The sequence below is a fragment of the Lepidochelys kempii genome, chromosome 2 (genome assembly GCF_965140265.1).
Source record: "Lepidochelys kempii isolate rLepKem1 chromosome 2, rLepKem1.hap2, whole genome shotgun sequence".
Taxonomy (NCBI): Eukaryota; Metazoa; Chordata; order Testudines; family Cheloniidae; genus Lepidochelys; species Lepidochelys kempii.
Genome location: NC_133257.1, coordinates 61,313,760 through 61,333,487, shown reverse-complemented (window position 1 = coordinate 61,333,487; position 19,728 = coordinate 61,313,760). Strand labels below are relative to the sequence as shown.

General features: G+C 40.8%; 1 protein-coding gene across 4 annotated transcripts in view; it reads right to left on the bottom strand.

The window, feature by feature from the left end:
* The window catches only part of ARFGEF1 (ARF guanine nucleotide exchange factor 1), a 181,745-nt gene that overhangs the window by 56,115 nt on the left and 105,902 nt on the right, over window positions 1-19,728 (bottom strand). For all 4 annotated transcript variants that reach the window (XM_073330931.1, XM_073330927.1, XM_073330929.1 and 1 more), the window contains 9 exons: window positions 12,632-12,731; window positions 12,359-12,498; window positions 12,135-12,243; window positions 10,622-10,823; window positions 9,274-9,385; window positions 8,202-8,407; window positions 7,160-7,244; window positions 2,944-3,115; window positions 836-987 (listed from right to left, as the gene is read on the bottom strand). In XM_073330931.1, the coding sequence (XP_073187032.1) occupies window positions 836-987; window positions 2,944-3,115; window positions 7,160-7,244; window positions 8,202-8,407; window positions 9,274-9,385; window positions 10,622-10,823; window positions 12,135-12,243; window positions 12,359-12,498; window positions 12,632-12,731 (1,278 nt within the window). The remainder of the gene's footprint in view (window positions 1-835; window positions 988-2,943; window positions 3,116-7,159; window positions 7,245-8,201; window positions 8,408-9,273; window positions 9,386-10,621; window positions 10,824-12,134; window positions 12,244-12,358; window positions 12,499-12,631; window positions 12,732-19,728) is intronic.

Below are 19,728 nucleotides of genomic sequence, written 5' to 3'. Positions count from 1 at the left end.
ACCCCCCCCTTCTAAAGCCTTTATCCAGCTAAAGGTAAAAGAGACAAGGGACGCTGCTAAAACAAGTCTTATTTAATACTTTACATTTCTAATCCTTTAACTGCCCTTCCTTTAGTTTTTGTATCTTTACGAAAAGGTTGAAAGGATTTTTAACGGCGCGCACCATGGTACTAAGCAGACCGAAGGCTCTGTATTCAGAACCCTGAACCTTGTTTAAAATTATTGTTGTACAGTAACAGAGCCATGTTAATATCTTTGATTCTCAGGGCCCATTTATTCCATCAAAATTAATATAACAGAACACACAAGAATGGAAAAGGAGGGGGAGCAGAGAGAAAGGAGGAGAAAGGAAGAGGACAGGTAGGAAGCTTTTAAAATAGATATTAAGAAGTTACTTATGCAAATGAAGACTAATCATTCCTAAGCAGCATGAGGTTGACAGGCACAATCTTTCAGTAAAATAACTAAATGGTGCTTCTTATTGGTTTGGTAATATCGATCTGGGCTCTATTTCTAAAACTGTGGTGTTAAGCCCAAGATAAGGTTATAAACTCAAGCAGGTAGCACCCCCTCAAGTTATTTAAACACTTCTACACTTACAGGATAGATTAAGTAATGTGAATTTTTTTTAAACAATTCTGATTAATTCTTTTACAAGGTGAAACAATGTCCAATAAGCTTTAGATTATTCTTCTGGAAGTTCGGTCTTTCAAAACATTACCACTGAAATAATATGGAATCCCACAGTATTTCTAACAATGCCTTGCAATCACAGTGTTCCAAGTTAACATTATATACCCAGCTAGAATTTCAATACAGAACATGAGAATCTCACCTTGAACATTGGTCTCACATGCTCCAAATGGGTTGCACTAGTAAAAGGTGCCTGAACATGGCTCACTGCTTCCATGAGGGCTTTTGCTGTTTTAGCCATCTGTTCCATTTCCAAGTTATATAGAAGTCGTCTCTGCTTTTCACTAGCAACATCTATGAACACATTTTTTGCTTTTACATTTGTGTTTCAGTCAAGGCTCTCTCACAGAAAGTAAGTAAAATAGTAATTTTGTGACAGTAATCATTTAAATGCTGTATTCTGATACATTTAGAAACGGATGAAATCTAAAAGTTGATGCGAATTAATCTTGTTTGTTTACATTGTAGTATAAAGTCAAGTTACATCAATACACTAATAACAAAAGTATGTGAGTAGTGAAATTTTGTTTTTTAAATGATAATTTACCTTAATTTTAGTCTATATGGAAATAATCTATATCATTAATCAAAGAAAGATTGTGACTGAATTGAAGCAATCTATTTTAAGAAGAAATACCAAGCAAGGTACATGGGTTGGATTAATTTCACAAAGTGGACAGAGATTTTATATGAAACTACCACCACAATGGGGAAGGGTTAAGTGTGGAAAAATAAATATTTTTCCCTTTCTCAAACGTATGTGGCGAAGTACCTTAACACCTTTTCATGCTGGTATTGAAGCCTCTATCTCAAAGTGAGGGACAACCCAGAAAGAGTACAATAAAAAGAAATAAAACACTTACATTTTCAGGGAACATTTAATTCATCAGAGTTTAATGGCTTTATAAAAAGGTAAAATAAGCTGCTGGACAGAAACAAGCTGAAGAGCAGGGAAAAAAAGAGGTAGCTACAGATGGAGACTTGTGACGTTGGAAAGGAGTTATGAGCAGAGTGTTCTGGGGGGCTAGTTTTGGAACCATTCATTAAACCATATACAGAAAAAATTTGGATAACTTTATAAAAACAGGATCTTCACATTTGCAGAAAATATGAAAACTGAATGCACACACAATGAGGAACCATCAGATTTAAGAACATTTGGATCATTAAAATGACAGTCCAGAAGACAAACAACAGTTAAATGCTTTTTAACATTATTTAAGGAAGGAACCAATCTAGGGAACGTGTGCTAAACGAGCAATCATAAACCATAATGAAAACAAGATTTTGAGGCATTATTGTGGGGAAAACCCCATTACTGCATTAAAACAAGATATTGCTATAGGTGATGGACAGGATACAAAACAAAAAGTGATACTGTTACTTTATTGTAAAGGTCTCATGTGGAATATTGTATACAGTATTCATCACTGTACATCAGCAAAAACTATGCTGCCAAGAAAGTGCTGTGTAGAGGTACAAAGATGACACCTGGACTAAATAATATCAATTCTGAGGCAAGATAAAGTCAGAATAAACCCAGTTTAATTTAACAGATAAGACTTCAAGGGAGCACAACAGACTTTCAAAATTAAAGGGACTGACAGAAGGTAATAAATATAGTCACTCAATTACTGCAGAAGATGACATAACTGAAGCCAAAAAGATGACGACCTGAAGAAGAGCTCTGTGTAGCTCTAAAGCTCGTCTCCCTCACCAACAGAAATTGGTCCAATAAAAGATATTACCTCACACACGTTGTCTCGACAACAAGAAAGGAATTGATGGGTTTGGGCAGAGAGTAAGAAAGTGAGAAAAAGATTAAAATTAAAGAGGGTAGGAATTTTGGGGCCCAGAGTTCTTAAATACTAAGTTTACAGAAACAATGATTTAGTACTATATGTAAGAACCTGTAAAATTAATTCTCATAGGTTCACTTTTTAGAAGATAGGAAAGAAGAAAAAAAAAAAAAGAGAGAGAGAGAGAGAGAGAAAGTGAAAGCAAATTTAACCCCATTTCAGATTTCGTAGTGCATCCTTTCCTGCATGTTTCTCTTAATATGTATGTTCTTCAGGCGTATATAGCATGGCACTGAGATTACTACTAGTGCTAAACAAATAACTATTCATAGCAACAACAAACAAGAGGTTGTTAGTTTAGTACACCACATTCCTAACACCAGGAGACCACATTATGAAATAAAAGAGCCAACATTTATTCTGTGACGACTGACACACTGCTGGTACTTACTTTGTTTACTGGATTTTGTGGGTATTACTAGTTCTTTTGTTTCCTTCATAGATATCTTCTTCCCTGCTATTTCGTTATAGATAGCTGACAGATACTCCTCAGGAAGATCCTTACTGTCATTGATACCTCTGTTCATCTTAATATACTGCTCCTTGGTCATTTTGTTCTTTACCTGGAAACCAAAAAGAAGCAAATAGTATGAATGACAGAGGCAAAGGGGAAGATTTTTAAATGATTTAGGCACCTAAACAGGCAGATAGGTGCCTAAGCCCACCAGATAATCACCATTGACATTTTCAAAGCCACATCTCAGGTGTTACCTAATCCCCCAAAATGGCTAAGTTTCCACCACTCAGCATTTTCAAAATGGTCTAAGTGCTGCCACCCCACAGGGGGTAACGAGGTGCTAGGACAGTTAGCTCAAACCAAAGCCTTGGAGGCGCCAAAACAGAATTTTTAAACTAGGCAGGGGAATGCTTATCTTGCCAATGGGCCTGATTAGGGTGACCAGATGTCTCGTTTTTAAAGGGACAGTCCCATATTTAAGCTCTTCTGCAAGCGTCCAGCTTTTTTTTTTTAAAAACGGGCAAATTGTACTGTGTTTTCTGTCTCTCCTCCCCATCAGCACTCGTGAGTCCTGCTGCTGGCCCAATCCCCGATTGCTAGCCACTTGCCCACTAGTGGTGAGTGGGGGGTCCAGAGGCCAACGATGGGGGTGGGTGTGCAAGGCTGGTGGCAGGGCCGGCCACTCCCCTTGCTGTGTGCTGGCTCTCGGCCAGCAGGGCCCTGCCCCCTGTCCCATTTCTGGCCAGCACTGGCTGTGCACTGCGGTGGCTGGTGAGTGCAGGCAGGCGCTAGGTGGCGGCCAGTTACATGTCTCCTCTGCTGCCCACCCATCAGCCCCTCTATGTGCTCCCCCCTCTCACTGTCCTCTCCCTGCTTTGCCCCTTCACAAACCTCAGCCCTACTGCTCCTCCATATCTTCCCCGGCAGGGTGTGTCCCACTCCCAGTACTGTGCGGAGAACCAGTCCCTAGTTGGATTGGTCAGGGTTATGTCGGTGGCCAGCTGGAGGTGTTAGCTGCCTTTCAACACGGTGCGGGCAGGAAGGGACAAGCTGCTTCCAGTCACAGGGGATGTTAATTTGAACACTGGTACTGCACAGTTCTGACTGCCATTGAACTCGCTTGAATACGAGTAATTTTACCAGGTGTCCCATATTCAGCATAGGGAACTATGGTCACTCTAGGCCTGATACTGTAGGCGTATATTGAGCATGTCTAAGACCTGATATCTGTCAGACCCCACAGCAAGAGAGCTAGATGCAGGCTACCGGCAGGCAGAGGATACACAGCACATCCACAAAAGACAGGAAAACATAGGATGAGCATAAGCAGGACAGAGAGAGAGAGACTTTCAGCTGCTGGTGGACTACCTAAGCAGCTGACTTGCAATAGGTGCTGTGACAGACCCAGACCAGTAGGGTACAGGAGTCTGGTAGAAGGCAAATAGACTGGCCACTGGATGAATAGTTTTCTGTTCCTTGAGAGACCAGAGCAGGGGCTGCCCTAGAGCAATCAGGAACCTGCTAGAACCAATTAAGACAGGCAAGCTAATTAAGACACCTGGAGCCAATTATGGCTGGCAGACTGATCAGGACACCTGGTTTAAAAAGGACCTCCCAGCAGTTAGTGGGGGGCATGACGGTGTGCTGCTGGAGGACTGAGGAGTACAAGCGTGATCAGGGTTCAGGAGGAAGATCCTGGGGTGAGGCCATGGGGAAGTAGCCCAGGGAGTCGTAGCTGTCAGAGAGCTGTTACAAGAGACGTAGACAACTGCTATCCATAGAGCCCTGGGCTGGAACCCGGTGTAGAGGGTGGGTCCGGGTTCCCTTCATCCCCCACAACTCCTGATTGGGCACAGAAGGAGTTGACCTGGTCTGTGACCAACACCAGAAGGGAAGGTCTAATTTGGAAAGGGATCTGGCCTGTCCCCGACCCACTACGTGGGACAACAGAGACTGTGGAGATTGTTCTCCATTTCCCCCAGGCTGGCCAGTGATGAGGTTAGCTGAGTGTATGGCAGGTTTGAGCCTCTAGCAGAAGTGGCCAAACTGAGGGCTGCCGTGAACCTCTGAAGTGAGCAAATATGCCAAAAAGCACAGGACCCACCAAGGTAGAAGAGGAGGAACTTTGTCACAGTGCCTAATTCCAGAAGAGGGTTCACCACTGGTGGATGCCAAGCAGAGGGAGGTGCTTATCTCTGGGCCATCAGGCAGGTACAGCAGGTTAGCCAATGAGGGTATGTCTACACTGTAATTAAAAACATACAGCTGACCCTGACTCGCAGGTCTCAGGCTTAGGGGCTGTTTAACTGAAGTGTAGATGCTGGACTCAAGGTGGAGCTCGGGCTCTGGGACCCTCCCACCTTGTAGGGTCTTAGAGCCCAGGCTCTAGCCTTAGCCCAAATGTGTACACTGCAGTTAAACAGTCCCACAGCCCAAGTCAGCTGGCCCGGGTCAGCTGCAGGGGTCTAACTGCAGTATAGATAGATATAGTTTAGGCCAGTGGCTTTTTACATTGTCAGACTCCTAAAAAATTACAAATGGAGGTGCGGACCCCTTTGGAAATTTTAGACAGTCTGCAGATCCCAAGAGTCTGCGGGCCACAGGCTGAAAACCACTGCTTTAGGCACCTTAGGACCCTTTCTTTTCCCCACCCCTGTCCCTGCATTTCATTCCTGGATAGCTTAGGCAGCTCCCCACACAGCTGGCTGTCTTATGAAAATCCCTTTCTTAAGCACTTAACTATCCTCAGGCACTTTATAGGGAACCTATTCAACATGGAGTCACCTAACTCAAAGCTGAAAATTCCATCACATAGTGGGTTGCCCTCGGGCTAGCCATTGCTTCGCTCAGCTGAGCAAAGCCTAAATCCGTTTAAGAATCTGGCCTAAAGTTCATACAAATCATGCTAGGATTCATGAACTCTAATGAAATCTATCCATTTTTCCAACAAACTGATAACTTTTCCCATTTGTTGGTGAATTGAAAAAAGTTTGTCCTCTCAAAAAAGCAATTCTCGAAACTGATACACAGGCAAGTGCAGACTATTCCCTATTCATGCTCTGTTAATGTACCATAATCCTGTTTTATTCTGAAACATCCCGGTGGTAACCATTCTATTCTTAGTCATCTCTTAGATATACAGCATGTGTTGAAACTAGAGAAAATTTACAGAAGAATCCCACCAGTTCAGACGAACCAGTGTTACCACCAGTAGGAGCCCTACAGCAGCTAAGACTCCCACAGCTGGACCTGTTTTACCACCAATTTAGCAAGCATGCTTAAAGCAAGCATAACTGAAAACATGGTCAAATGGGTCCTGCAGCAGGAGTCTACACTATGACTCCAACAGGGGCTAAACATTATTTCAGCTGAACCAAAAGACTTTTTTTTTTTAAACATTTCCCCAGCATAGACAAGACTCTCTTCTCAGTTATATGAAATGGTGGCATTACATGATACTGATGAACATACGCTAGGAAGTAAGCCAAGATCCAAATTAGTCAATAAGCATAAAAACACAACTATTTTGGCACACAGGCTAAACTATCTAATCTAAGAGTTTATTATTTTTTCAAGGTTAAATCAGAGGTGGTACCAAATACTCTAATAATTTCAAATGTGGTGAGTACTGCATTTATAAAGGAGCTGCACTGACTGGGGTCTTTAAGCATAATTTTTCCAAATGGTGAAGCTACACGAATCTCTTTCAGTTTTCAAACTGGATGGAACCAGGGCAGATTTATGATAAAAGAGTAGTTAGTATCTGCAAAAACTCTGCCTTTGATTGTAAAACCAGTCACTAAGGACAGTAGTATAATAATAAAAAAAACAGTGGATATAACTCAATTCAATTAAAGTTAAGGAAGTGACCTCTCACTGCAAAAATAGCCTAACTGACTTGAACTGAAAACTTCAGAAGCAAAAGAAACAAAGATTGTGTGTGTTATTTAGAAGGAGCAGACTTATTAATGTTAGACTTCAGGTAGTACATTAGTATAGAGTAGAGCACAAAAATATTATAAATACATTGCCATAAAATTTGAATATTCTCGTGTTAGAAATTCTGTGACATGCACCTAGTCATTTAAAGTACAAGAAATGTTGTTTACAAGAAACCTCACATATGAGAAAGTTCTTTATAGCAACATACCTGTGGGCTATGAAGATCTGTCGTTAACATGATAATTGAGTAAGCTAAGACATATGCAGTGTCTGCACTAGCAAAAAGGGTTTGCCTGAAAAAACAATGAAGCCACATATTACTAATTCTTACTCATTACTCAGTTTCACAAAAGCATTAAAATAAGAATCATAGAATATCAGGGTTGGAAGGGACCTCAGGAGGTCATCTAGTCCAACCGCCTGCTCAAAGCAGGACCGATCCCCAATTAAATCATCCCAGCCAGGGCTTTGTCAAGCCTGACCTTAAAAACTTCTAAGGAAGGAGATTCCACCACCTCCCTAGGTAACGCATTCCAGGGCTTCACCACCCTCTAGTGAAAAAGTTTTTCCTAATATCCAACCTAAATCTCCCCCACTGCAACTTGAGACCATTACTCCTTCTTCTGTCATCTGCTACCACTGAGAACAGTCTAGAGCCATCCTCTTCGGAACCCCCTTTCAGGTAGTTGAAAGCAGCTATCAAATCCCCCCTCATTCTTCTCTTCCACAGAATAAACATCCCCAGTTCCCTCAGCCTCTCCTCATAACTCATGTGTTCCAGTCCCCTAATCATTTTTGTTGCCCTCTGCTGGACTCTTTCCAATTTTTCCACATCCTTCTTGTAGTGTGGGACCCAAAACTGGACACAGTACTCCAGATGAGGCCTCACCAGTGTCGAATAGAGGGGAACGATCACGTCCCTCGATCTGCTGGCAATGCCCCTACTTACACATCCCAAAAGGCCATTGGCCTTCTTGGCAACAAGGGCACATTGTTGAGTCATATCCAGCTTCTCGTCCACTGTAACCCCTACGTCCTTTTCTGCAGAACTGCTGCCAAGACATTCGGTCCCTAGTCTGTAGTGGTGCATGGGATTCTTCCGTCCTAAGTGCAGGACTCTGCACTTGTCCTTGTTGAAACTCATCAGATTTCTTTTGGCCCAATCCTCTAATTTGTCTAGGTCCCTCTGTATCCTATCCCTACCCTCCAGCGTATCTACCTCTCCTCCCAGTTTAGAAAGTACTGCTTACCCTTGGTTGCATTCTAAATATCTAGCAGCAAATTTCTCCATTAGCCGATCGATTTTCTGAGCCTCTCCTGGAAGACGGAATCCCTCTAAAAACAGGCGCAGAGCTGATACAAAATCCTTTCCTGAAAAATCATGTTGGTCCACATATGCATACATGACTTCTTTGTTAATTTTATCATTGTCTCCCAGGAACTCTCCAACCTGAGTCTAAAATAAGAATGAAGAGGAAGGTAGAATACCAAAACAACATGCTGCATTTATGTACAGTATGCAAACACTGCCACAGCATATATAAAATCTATTTATAGCATTAGGAATCTTTTCTTGCATCTAACAGGTAATATCTATGTTTAAAGTACTGCTATTTTTCCTGGCTTGATTGACTAAGTCAGCCCAGCACAACGATCTGCACAGATACTAATTAGATCATATCCAATGAAAGCCCTTCATATTTAATGCTGCAGAGCTTCCGAAGACAGGCAAGGAAAAGGTGGGCTAGCAGCAGATGAGAACTGGAAAGAGTGGCACGCTACACTACATTCCCGCATAGTAAATATTCTGTTCACATGCAAACAAAAGCAGTTCTTTAAAAAATATTTGTGATGTTTCTCTACTGCTCTGTAAATAGCATATTTTTATTTTAGCCACACACACCAGAACAGTGCCCTCTTGGTGTGCTCTCTTCTATTTACCGTTTTTCTCCTCTTCATTCTGTTCATTCACCATTTTGCTCCACTCCATGTGTTGCATGCATGCATTCAAAAGACAGCAGTAGCTTATCAAAAAAGCCCTTGTCACAGCTGCACTGGCCATTTCCTGTTGTTTCCCACCCAGTCTCTTTAGGGGAGGGTGTAGTAAGTGGGCATGCAATGCCCGCTTATCCCTACATTCCTGGGTCCAAGGTCCAGTAGGCCACAAAAAATAAAGTGAGGATTCCTTCTTCCCCTTACTCCTTTGTATAGGCACAGTACACTCTAGAGCATTCTAACCCTATGAGATTTATAATTGGTGTAAACAGGTAGCAACATAAGCACAAATATAAAAAACTAAAGTTACCAGAGCAGTTTCCTTACCGAGTCTAATCTTTCCTCTTGATGCAAGAACTGGGCAATATCTTCAGGAGTAGTGCCAAGCATTCCTTGCTCTTGCAGGTACTGTATTCCTCTTTTTGGTTTCTTATTAAATCTGCATAAGCAATGTCAATATGGTATTAATTATAATAAACATTTCTCTCTCTCTCACACACACACAGTCTTACGCAGATAAATAAGACAGTCAACTTACTGATATCATAGGTAACATCAAAATACTTTTTTTTAATTTGCTAATCAAAGTTATTTTAGTTTTCTTCCTCTGCTAAATTGTCCAAAATGTACACAAAGCAGGGACAGGCCACTCCCTTGTCTCTTCTGCAAAGATTGAAGGGGTTAGGCTTCAGTAAGGATTCAATATCTGCCCTGAACCAATCCTCATGGGATGCCTTTTGGTTTTTCACAACCACTTTCTCTTGCTAATGATTGCCGGTACTGAACTGAGCAGCTCCCTCTAAAGATGGTCTCAATATATGTAAGTCCTCAACTCATTGAGCAATACAAATATTCTTCCTTCTCTTCAACCAATGGAACGTTAATGTGGTGCAATATTGTCTACACAAGTCCAGAGATTCGAACTGGCTGGATTTCTGAAAATTTCTGAAATGAAATGATGAAATTTCCCACAGAATGGAAATTTCAAAAATTAGTTAAAAAGATCAAAACCCTTCATTTTGATCTTTTCTAAATGCTTGAAGCTCCTTGAGTTGCCTGGAGGCCAAAGAACCTGCCAGGCAGGCTGTCATGGGGTGGTAGAGCCTCAGAACTTGGAAAAATTTTCTTGTGAAAATTGAAATATTTTCCGGTGGAAAATTTTAATTTTACCAAAAATAATTTTTCCATCAGAAAACCATTCTACCGTAAAATTCCTAACCATTTCTAGTGAATGTCTTAACTATTCTCCAGTTCACATTAGAACAGGGCTATGAAATAACATGCAGAGAATTCCCTTTAAAGGAACTAATATGTAGACTTTTGTCAAATAAGGCATTACGAAAAGTAAGTCAATTCTTTTGACTGGTCTATTTATTGTATGAATGTAATATACTTTTTTATCCAAGTCTGGATCCCCTTCTTTTATGCCAGGATTGCGGGAGAGGCAGAATGCTCATCCTCTCTAGCTGTGAAGAAACAGGCTAACACACAGAGCATTGTTGGCAGCCTCCAAATGGAGCAGCATCTAGAGCTCTACCATCAGAGGAACATCTGCTACATCCAGAGGTTTTTGGATGATGGAAGGAGTAATGGGGGTGGGGGGGGAGAAAGGAGTCCTCAGAGTTCCAAGAGAGCCTGAGAATCCACCATTCCACGGGTGACAAAGTACACTTACAAATCTATTCCTTGTTCTATTATTTCCTTCTGTTGCTTTAGGACCTCAAACTGCTCTGGGTTGTCAGTGCCAGACATCTGTGTGCTGTAACTGCCAATTCCTGATGAGGCTGTAGAGTCCAGGGAATTTAAGCTTCCATATCTGTTAATTGTCTCTGGGTGTTTGGTTTCATTGCTCTCCTGCTCTGTGGGTTTTTCTTGCCCTATAAAGTGCAAACAAAGGAAACCAAGCCTTGTTTTCAAAAGTTAAACACACTGTAAAAACTTACAAAATCACAGTTCAGAAAAAATCTGAAAAATAAATTAAGGTTTATAAAGTTACTACGGATATACGTTTCCTCAATTATCCCTTTACTGTTATTTAGTAGAAACCTGTGCCTAGGGTATATCAAAGGACTTTCTCACAGTATAAAATGTATTTGAAAATCAAGTTTTACATTAGAAGTGGTGTTTCTTAATATAATATTGAGTCAGTTATCTTGCCAAAAGCAGTGACATGGATGTGGGATAATGGTCTTTTTGCAAGAACTCCTGAACTTTAATCGTAAATATTTCCCTTCTGATTTTCAGGTTTGATTCCCCTCTTTGGGCTGGAACAAGCCACACTGGACAAAATTTTCAAAACTTTGTGCTTAGACTGCCTGGTTTTCAGAAGTGTCAAGGAGTTGGTATTCCCACTGACTTCAGTGTGAGCCCTGGATGCTCAGCATCTCTGATAATCAGACCACTTTGGGTGCCAGTCTTTAGATACTCAGTTTGAACATTCTGGCCTTCACCTCTCAGAGCCTCTGTTATCCCATGTATCACATAGAAATAAGAAATAGTAATAAAAATAATGAGCATTGTTTATGGCTATTATTATTTCATCATCTGTGGCTCTGGCAATTAGTACTGGGCTTTACGTTAGAAAACATAAAAAGCAATCACTATCCTAATTTAGTATTAATCAAAATAACATGAAGTTCACTATTTAAAAATATGGGGAGATTGAAAGTCTCAGCTCAGAGTAAGTTTTATATAAAACAGCTACACAGAACTGTTTTTCTAATTAGAAGTGTGTAATATAATAGAATTAAGTAGCTTCTGATGTTTTAGTAGTCTAGGAATTGAAATAACTCAAGATCAGCTAGGTTTAAAACAAATTTTTGCACTGAAAGTTCCATAAGGAATTTAGCAAATGGGACATATTGCTCACTTCTTTGTGCAGGTTCTTGTATTAATACAACAAATAGTGTTTAAGTGCTGCAAGCTTATTAGATCATTGTGGCTAAGTAGGACGTGTTACATTTAGCTTAAGTGCTTATACAACTGGAAACATTTTCAAAAAGCCTGTATTAGAAACTCAAGAGCTTGTGCATTTTTGTGAATATTAGGTATGACTGCCAAACACCTGAACAGCACCATTCAAATAACCTGATGGATCAGGTTACCTAGTTACTTGAGCAACTATGGTGATGCTCTTGAGCATCTCCACTCAGTAAGTGCTAAAGCATAAATATTCCAAAATATCTTACCAAGGGTTGTCTGAGAATTGGGATTAACATATTGATCCTTACTCCATTCTACCATGCACTTCAAGATTGATACTAAACATTCCAATCCTTTTTTTCTCAAGCTTAACTCCTGGAAGAGATTTCAAAAGTTAGAGAACATTTTAGTGTAATGAAAAGATTTAAAATATTTTATAGGCATCATTCCTACAAACTTGTAACTTAATAAAACTTGCCAGAATACCTACCTGAACGTTAGTCATGCCAAGTTCTTGGCTACCCCTTCCTTGAGCAATTTTTGAAAGGTCATTAACCAGTCTTTCAAATATGTTTGCTGCATTTAAGTCACAGTCATAGTTTACATAAATATCCACTACACTCTGGGCATCTGTAATAATGAAATGAAATATTGATAAACTTAGGTAGAAATAGGAATAAAAAATCAAATTTTAAAAGATATTTGCACCTGCAACTCATCTAGCACACAAAATTAAAAATCAAAACCAAGGGATTGTTAGTACCTGCACATATCCTTGTCAGTGTTTGTATAACCATCCATTTATGATCAAATGAGCTAGTAGATGTTTCCAAGATATATAGGAAAATTTCTTTGAAGAAAACCTAGGAATTATTTCAGGAAGAGAAAAAAAACACCTATTTTTAAATTTCAACCACATGTAGTTCTTATAAACATATTTTTTTCAATTACACATTTTGACTATGAAAGCTAACATTCTGATCCATCCAATACTGAATGCATATAGATAATAAGAGGCAGACTTTTGGGGTGGAAAATGTTTTCACTCATGATTAGTGGGTAGGTTTTACAGTCTGTAGGACCTTAAAAAGTCACTACACATATAAATGTAGGGCTCTTTCCAGAAGTAGTTATAGATTCATCAAGTCTAATGCCAGAAGGGACCACTGTGATAATCTAGTCTGACCTTCTATATAGCACACGCCATATAAACTTCCCCAAAAGAATTCTTAGATCATATCTTTTATAAAAGTATCTATTCAAATCCCAGAAGGCCAGATACTGGCTGTATTGTGGGACAACTTAATCCAAGAGAAAATACTCTTGCACAGCACAATAGCTTAATATTTTTAAAAATATCAATTTTCTGTAATAGACTTGCAGATCTGTTTGGGCTTGAGTGGAAGTGGGGGTATTAATTCATAAAAAAGGTCCCCAATTCTTATGGGAGAGATGGCACAAGGCATAGGAGAGGGATGAGTCCACATGATGGTTTAAAAGTAACATAACTCTGACAACCTTCAGTTGAAGGGGGTTGTAGGCATATGAGAGAGAGAGGTGTATTCTACAATCCCAGATTACATATGTTGGACACTTGGCCAGAGAACACTATCTTTGCCTCTGACTTCTGGGGATGATGGAATGGACCCTCACATCTCTATTGCATGGATCTGGCTCTTACTTCTTCCTCAGAACCACACTTTCAGCTTTCCCTCATCCAAACTGTTGAGGAGGGAGACCTTTGTCTTCATAGCTCCTTTCTCTTCCTTTCACAGAGATCCATAATGGAGTAATCAACTAGAATAGTGGGGTTGTGGCACCGAGCATGCTTGCCAACTAGATTGGGCAGAGTATGAGAGAGAGGACAGCCCTGAGCTGTCGTATGAAGGACATATTGATGGTGAAGTATGCCCACAGAATAAGAAACAGTCACAAAGACTCTCAGAATATGAGCACAAGCAGCTGCTCAAGTTACTTGGGTGTGGACAGAACTGTTAGTTTGCGCCATTTCATAAAATACAAACTACTGCATCAAACTAGCTTGCAACTATCCACTTCTGAAATTTCATCTCTCTATACACTGGTAGCTATTAGGATCAGGCTATTTTTGCTTTAGGGTAGAACTGTCCAATTACTTTGGGAAAAACAGCAACAGTGTTCTCTAAATAACTTTGACGGTAAGCATTTTTTAAAAGTGAGACTTGACCAGATGTGTAACACAGTTCACCATCACACAGAGCTCTTTAGATTATATATATATATAAAACCCAGATCAGTAGAGCTCTCTAGTTATTACTCACAGTAAAGAAAAGCCACTGGGAAGTTGGTATTGTGGTATTGTGAGAGATCAACAAACAGTAAGAACCAGATCAAGGACTACATCCTTTTTGAAGTTGATTTTATTTGATAAAAGCATTATTCAGGGCCACAATACCAAGAGTTTAAAATAAAATAAATAATCACTACCACACTGAACATAATCCTTCCTACTAAGACAAGTTGTTTTAACATTTATAGAATCTTTCAAATGCAGTACCCACAGTGTTTCCATATTTTGCAGAATCTAAACAGAGCAGAATGTAGAAGATTAAATTTTTCTCAGGCTACATCCTTATTTGTTATGTATTAGCACATATCCATTACTCCTGGGGGAATTCTGCGCCACTGCACATAAGCAGAATTTATGTCCCCCACAGGTTTCTTTGCTTTCCTGTAGAAAAAGGACTCTCTGATGGGGAAGCAAAAGGAAGCCACACGAGTAGTCATGCGACCCTCGCCAGCAGTATGTTTCAGGTGCCCAGGGCAGGTCTGGGGAAGACCCAGCTGATGACTTCTACCCTACGTCAGGCTCAGCTGCTAGTCCAAGCTGGGCTGAGGAGGACGAGACTTCCTCTTCCCCTGCATGGCATCCCACCCCAAAATGTCTTCCCCAGCTGTAGGAAGCTCTTCAAACTCTCTCCCTCCCCGTCCCTGCCACCCCACTTCCTGCAACTATTGCTCCTCAGCTGCATGGGGAGGGATCACGATACAGGGAGCTGCTCCCCCATCCTCCCAATCCCGACCCCGGTCATATCCAGACCCTCCTGTTGAGTCTCACCTCCTCTCCCGCACCCAGAACCCTGTGATGAGCCTCACTCCTCCTGCACCTGGACCACCCTGACGAGCCACCCACACCCAGATCCCCACTGTACCAAGCCCCAACCAGCTGCACTTGGATCCCCATTCCCCCAGCACCTGGACCCCACCACTGAGCCCCCCCACACACCCAGACTCCCCTGCTGAGCTCTATCCTCCCCATACCCAGACAACGCTCCTGCTGAACCCCAACAACCTCCACCTGGACCCCCTCTGCAGACTCCCATTGCACCCAGAACCCCCACAACAATCCCTTGTGCATCTAGATCCCCCTGCACCTGGATCCCGCACTGAGCCGCCAGCACCAAGATTGCTCCACACAGAACCATCTCAACCTACACCTGGATCCCCCACACTTAAGCCCCTCCACACTTGGATCCTGCCTTGCTGAGCCTTCCTGCCCACATCTGGTACACCTAGCACAGAGGGGCAGAGCCCTGGAGTGTTTCTGGGGCAGGCCCAGTCCTTGCGCTGTGTCAGGGTTGGTTGCAGTCTCACCACTGAGTCCATGTCCCTGGGGGAGAGCTGCATAGAGATCTCCAACCTTTGTGCAGCCAGTGGCCTGCGCGCCCCAATGCCATGCTGGAGTCTCCACATTTATTTGACAAATAAAATTTGCAGTATTTTAAAACATTGTGCACAGAATTTTTATTTTTTTGGTGCAGAATGCCCTCAGGAGTAACCCATGCTGCTAGACAAAGACAGTCTGGAAACAGATAAATTGACCAGTTCCTGAGATAGAACCAATGAAAGTTCCAGTACTAAATGTAGGAGTCTTAAGTATCAGAATTATGGGCCCCAGGCCTGAGCTATGAGGATAACATGAACTCTGTCCTTTTCCGCCTTCCAGACGACTCTCAGAAGAAAAGACACACACTAAATTCAGTCAATAAGAAATAAATCTATAATGCCCAGACCTCTGTGAATCCATGAACAGAACAGACTTCTGGCTTCTGGACTGTCTTTGGACAAATATGTCTGGGGAGAAATTAATTTTCTGAAAATTGTGGTGACTATTTGTTTCTTTAAGCAACCCTCAGGCTGATTTTGATGTCTATTACTTGGTTTTAAAAAACAAACAAAAAACAACAATACCCTCTCAGCTATCCACCATATGAGAAGACCTAATGACAGGAATGTTTAATTACTTATTTTTGTTCATCACAGGGAAAACTTGATGGTTATTGACAGGTGGGGGAACAGAGGTAATAAATCATCAGGGCCTAAACCGCACTAGGTTGCCAAGATATTATAGCCATGCTATTTGCACAGACTGACAAAGATTCAGATGTTCTTCTCTCACCCACAGTGCCCTTTTTTAGGCATGGTAAAATTACCATGATCAAATTACCATTACAACGATGATTCATGCATGACTAGAAATACATAGACTATATGGACCCTTTGTCATAAATGTAAAGGGAAGGGTAAACCCCTTTAAAATCCCTCCTGGCCAGAGGAAAAATCCTCTCACCTGTAGAGGGTTAAGAAGCTAAACGTAACCTCGCTGGCACCTGACCAAAATGACCAATGAGGAGACAAGATACTTTCAAAAGCTGGGAGGAGGGAGAGAAACAAAAGGGTCTGTGTCTATTGGTATGCTGCTTTGCCGGGGATAGAACAGGAATGGAGTCTTAGAACTTTTAGTAAGTAATCTAGCTAGGTATGTGTTAGATTATGATTTCTTTAAATGGCTGAGAAAAGAATTGTGCTGAATAGAATGACTATTTCTGTCTGTGTGTCTTTTTTGTAACTTAAGGTTTTGCCTAGAGGGATTCTCTATGTTTTGAATCTAATTACCCTGTAAGGTACCTACCATCCTGATTTTACAGGGGTGATTCCTTTACTCCTATTTACTTCTATTTCTATTAAAAGTCTTCTTGTAAGAAAACTGAATGTTTTTTCATTGTTCTCAGATCCAAGGGTTTGGGTCTGTGGTCAACTATGCAAATTGGTGAGGATTTTTACCAAACCTTTCCCAGGAAGTGGGGTGCAAGGGTTGGGAGGATTTTGGGGGGAAAGACGTATCCAAACTACGTTTCCCAGTAAACCCAGTTAGAGTTTGGTGGTGGCAGTGGTTATTCCAAGGACAAAAGATAAAATTAATTTGTACCTTGGGGAAGTTTTAACCTAAGCTGGTAAAAGTAAGCTTAGGAGGTTTTCATGCAGGTCCCCACATCTGTACCCTAGAGTTCAGAGTGGGGGAGGAACCTTGACACCCTTTTAGAACGATTGTTACTGTAAGATGAGTGAAGACAGAGAGAGCTCCAATATGTGGGTGGGAAGAAAGTAGAGATGGCAACCGGACGGATTCTGATTGAGCCCCAGAGGCCATTCTGGTTGTTTAAGTGCAATAAAATAGTTCAAAATGAAAAAGGATGGATGACCATCAGTGGTCTTCTTTTTAAATAGCCCAAGTGGAGAGCATCTTCCTCTTAAACAAGCAGGTTTCCAAGCCTTCCAACAGAATATAGTGCTCAATCTCAAAATCAAGCAGTCAGTCTGAGGAATTTCATATCTAAGTGAAGAATCCCGCCCCTGATCCTGAGACAAGAGATTCCGTGTAAAAGAATACACAGCTTGTGGGTCTTCTTAGCTCCAGGAGCTCAACACAACTGCCAAACCCAGTCTGGGGCTAACAATTACAATCTGACCATGCCTTTTGGACAACCTGTAGAATCAGTGGTATCAAGAGTACACATAAAGGAACTCCTAGCTGAAGTCCAGGAAAAAAAATACGTCTGTCAAAAATGCTGGCTCCTGTTTCCTTGAAACAGAATCAGAAACATCTCCCATTTTTCTTGGTGTCAAAAGAATGCAGCAACGATCTGCCTTATTTGTGGAAAAGGTAATACAGGCTTGACTCCTTGAGATATACATGGTTGTACTTGCTTGAGGAATCTTCTAAAATGATGTCTTTTTCAGGTAAACACAAAGCCATTGAAGTGATCTGATGATGGATTAACCACTCTCAGAGCATGACAGCTTTCTGAAATGGAACTGGCAAGACTGGCCTCTTTCCTCACAGCTGCTATGGCACAACACCGCGGTATTGTCCCTCACATTTGAACGGTTTGATTTGATTACAGGGAAGAACTTATCTATATTCTGCACTTATGGGGTCCCCATTATTGTTGTTAATATCTTTATACTCACAACCACCCTGAGAGGTAGCCCTGAAGGATTCAGCACCTGAACTGACTCCTGAGGTATCTGATTAACAGTACAGATGGTAAGGGAGATAGGGAGGGGACTCCAACATGATGATCCTCCTTTGTGCACCATAGCAGAGAATCCTGAATGTCTTGGAGAACAAACAGCAGCATATCCATGGTGGTTAAATGTACAGAGCACTTCCATAACTAGCACTGCAGAGGCTTCAGACAGTATTATGAATGGCACGGAATAGTTACCCAATGCCATAAAGCCTAAAAGTCACCAGAACCACCATATACTTGCACTGAGACTAAGGCCTCATAGAGCTTACTGCTTCCTGTTTGTCTTAGAATCTGCTCTTTGGTAAGAAAGCTTTAATAGCTGTAGTGTCTGTATAGGCTTTGATAAATTCCACCCTTGCTGCTGAGATGAAGATGGATTTCTGAATCTATGCCCCAGGGAGTGAAACAGCATGCATACCCTTTGAGAACTGAGGACACGGATGAAATGGGATCTTATTCAATCACCAAAATACAAGCAGATTTGTGCCTTGATACTTGAGGAGAGTAGTCACAGCAGTCAAATGTTTTGGCTTTTTCTAGAAAAGGAAAACACCTAATATGTTTTCAGATACAATCATATAAACCTAAGTACCATTTAAGCCACATTTTTTATTCTAAAATTTCTTGCATAAAATACAATTATACTATATTGTTCATAGTTTTTAAAATATTATATTCTTGTTTTATGCCATATATTCTAGAACTAAAACTTCTGTTTGCATCACTGAACTTTGCTTGACAGCACAGTTTATTTGCAGATTTTGCTACTTCTGAATCTTATCTTCCATCAATACTGTATGCAGCCAATTAGAAGATTTAATTCCCAGTTTAGAGATCTAGTCCCAGATTATATAATTTTGTATAATGTATAACATATACCTTATTTACATTTAATATATAATGCATAATTACAAGATTATAAATGGCTTTCCTCTTCTTGAAAACTAAGAGTCTACAATTCTGTAAATATTCACGTTGGTCACAAAAATACCATGTGTATTATACTGTGGGTATATGGATTTCCTATCTTTCATTAAAATCTGTTAATATATAAAAGCTGAAAGTATGCCTTCCCAGATAATTAATACACTTTCACAGTCAAATATGATGGAATTGTTTTTTTAAGCAAAATTTGACCTTTGACCAATAACCTGAGCTCAGGTGATCAGATAAACAATCATTTGTATCTTAATTATTTCTAAGATGATTACTAAATTAGTGCAAATGAAACTAAAGCTATAATACAAGTAAGAGTAAGCAAAGAAACTTAAAGGTTACTTTATAAAGTGAGCCTGAAGCCTAGTACTTAGATTGAGGCCTATTGGTAGTAATAGTTAGCAGAGGGCCAGATAAGGCCTAATAAGAGATAGCATTAGTAGGCAGCCTTGCGTCAGAAGATTAGCAATATATATCTTGTGATAAACTGTCTAGACTGAAAAGGATTTATTTAGCCCGCCATCCTTAACTGCATTGTACTGAGAATCTTCCATGTGCACAAATGCTTATG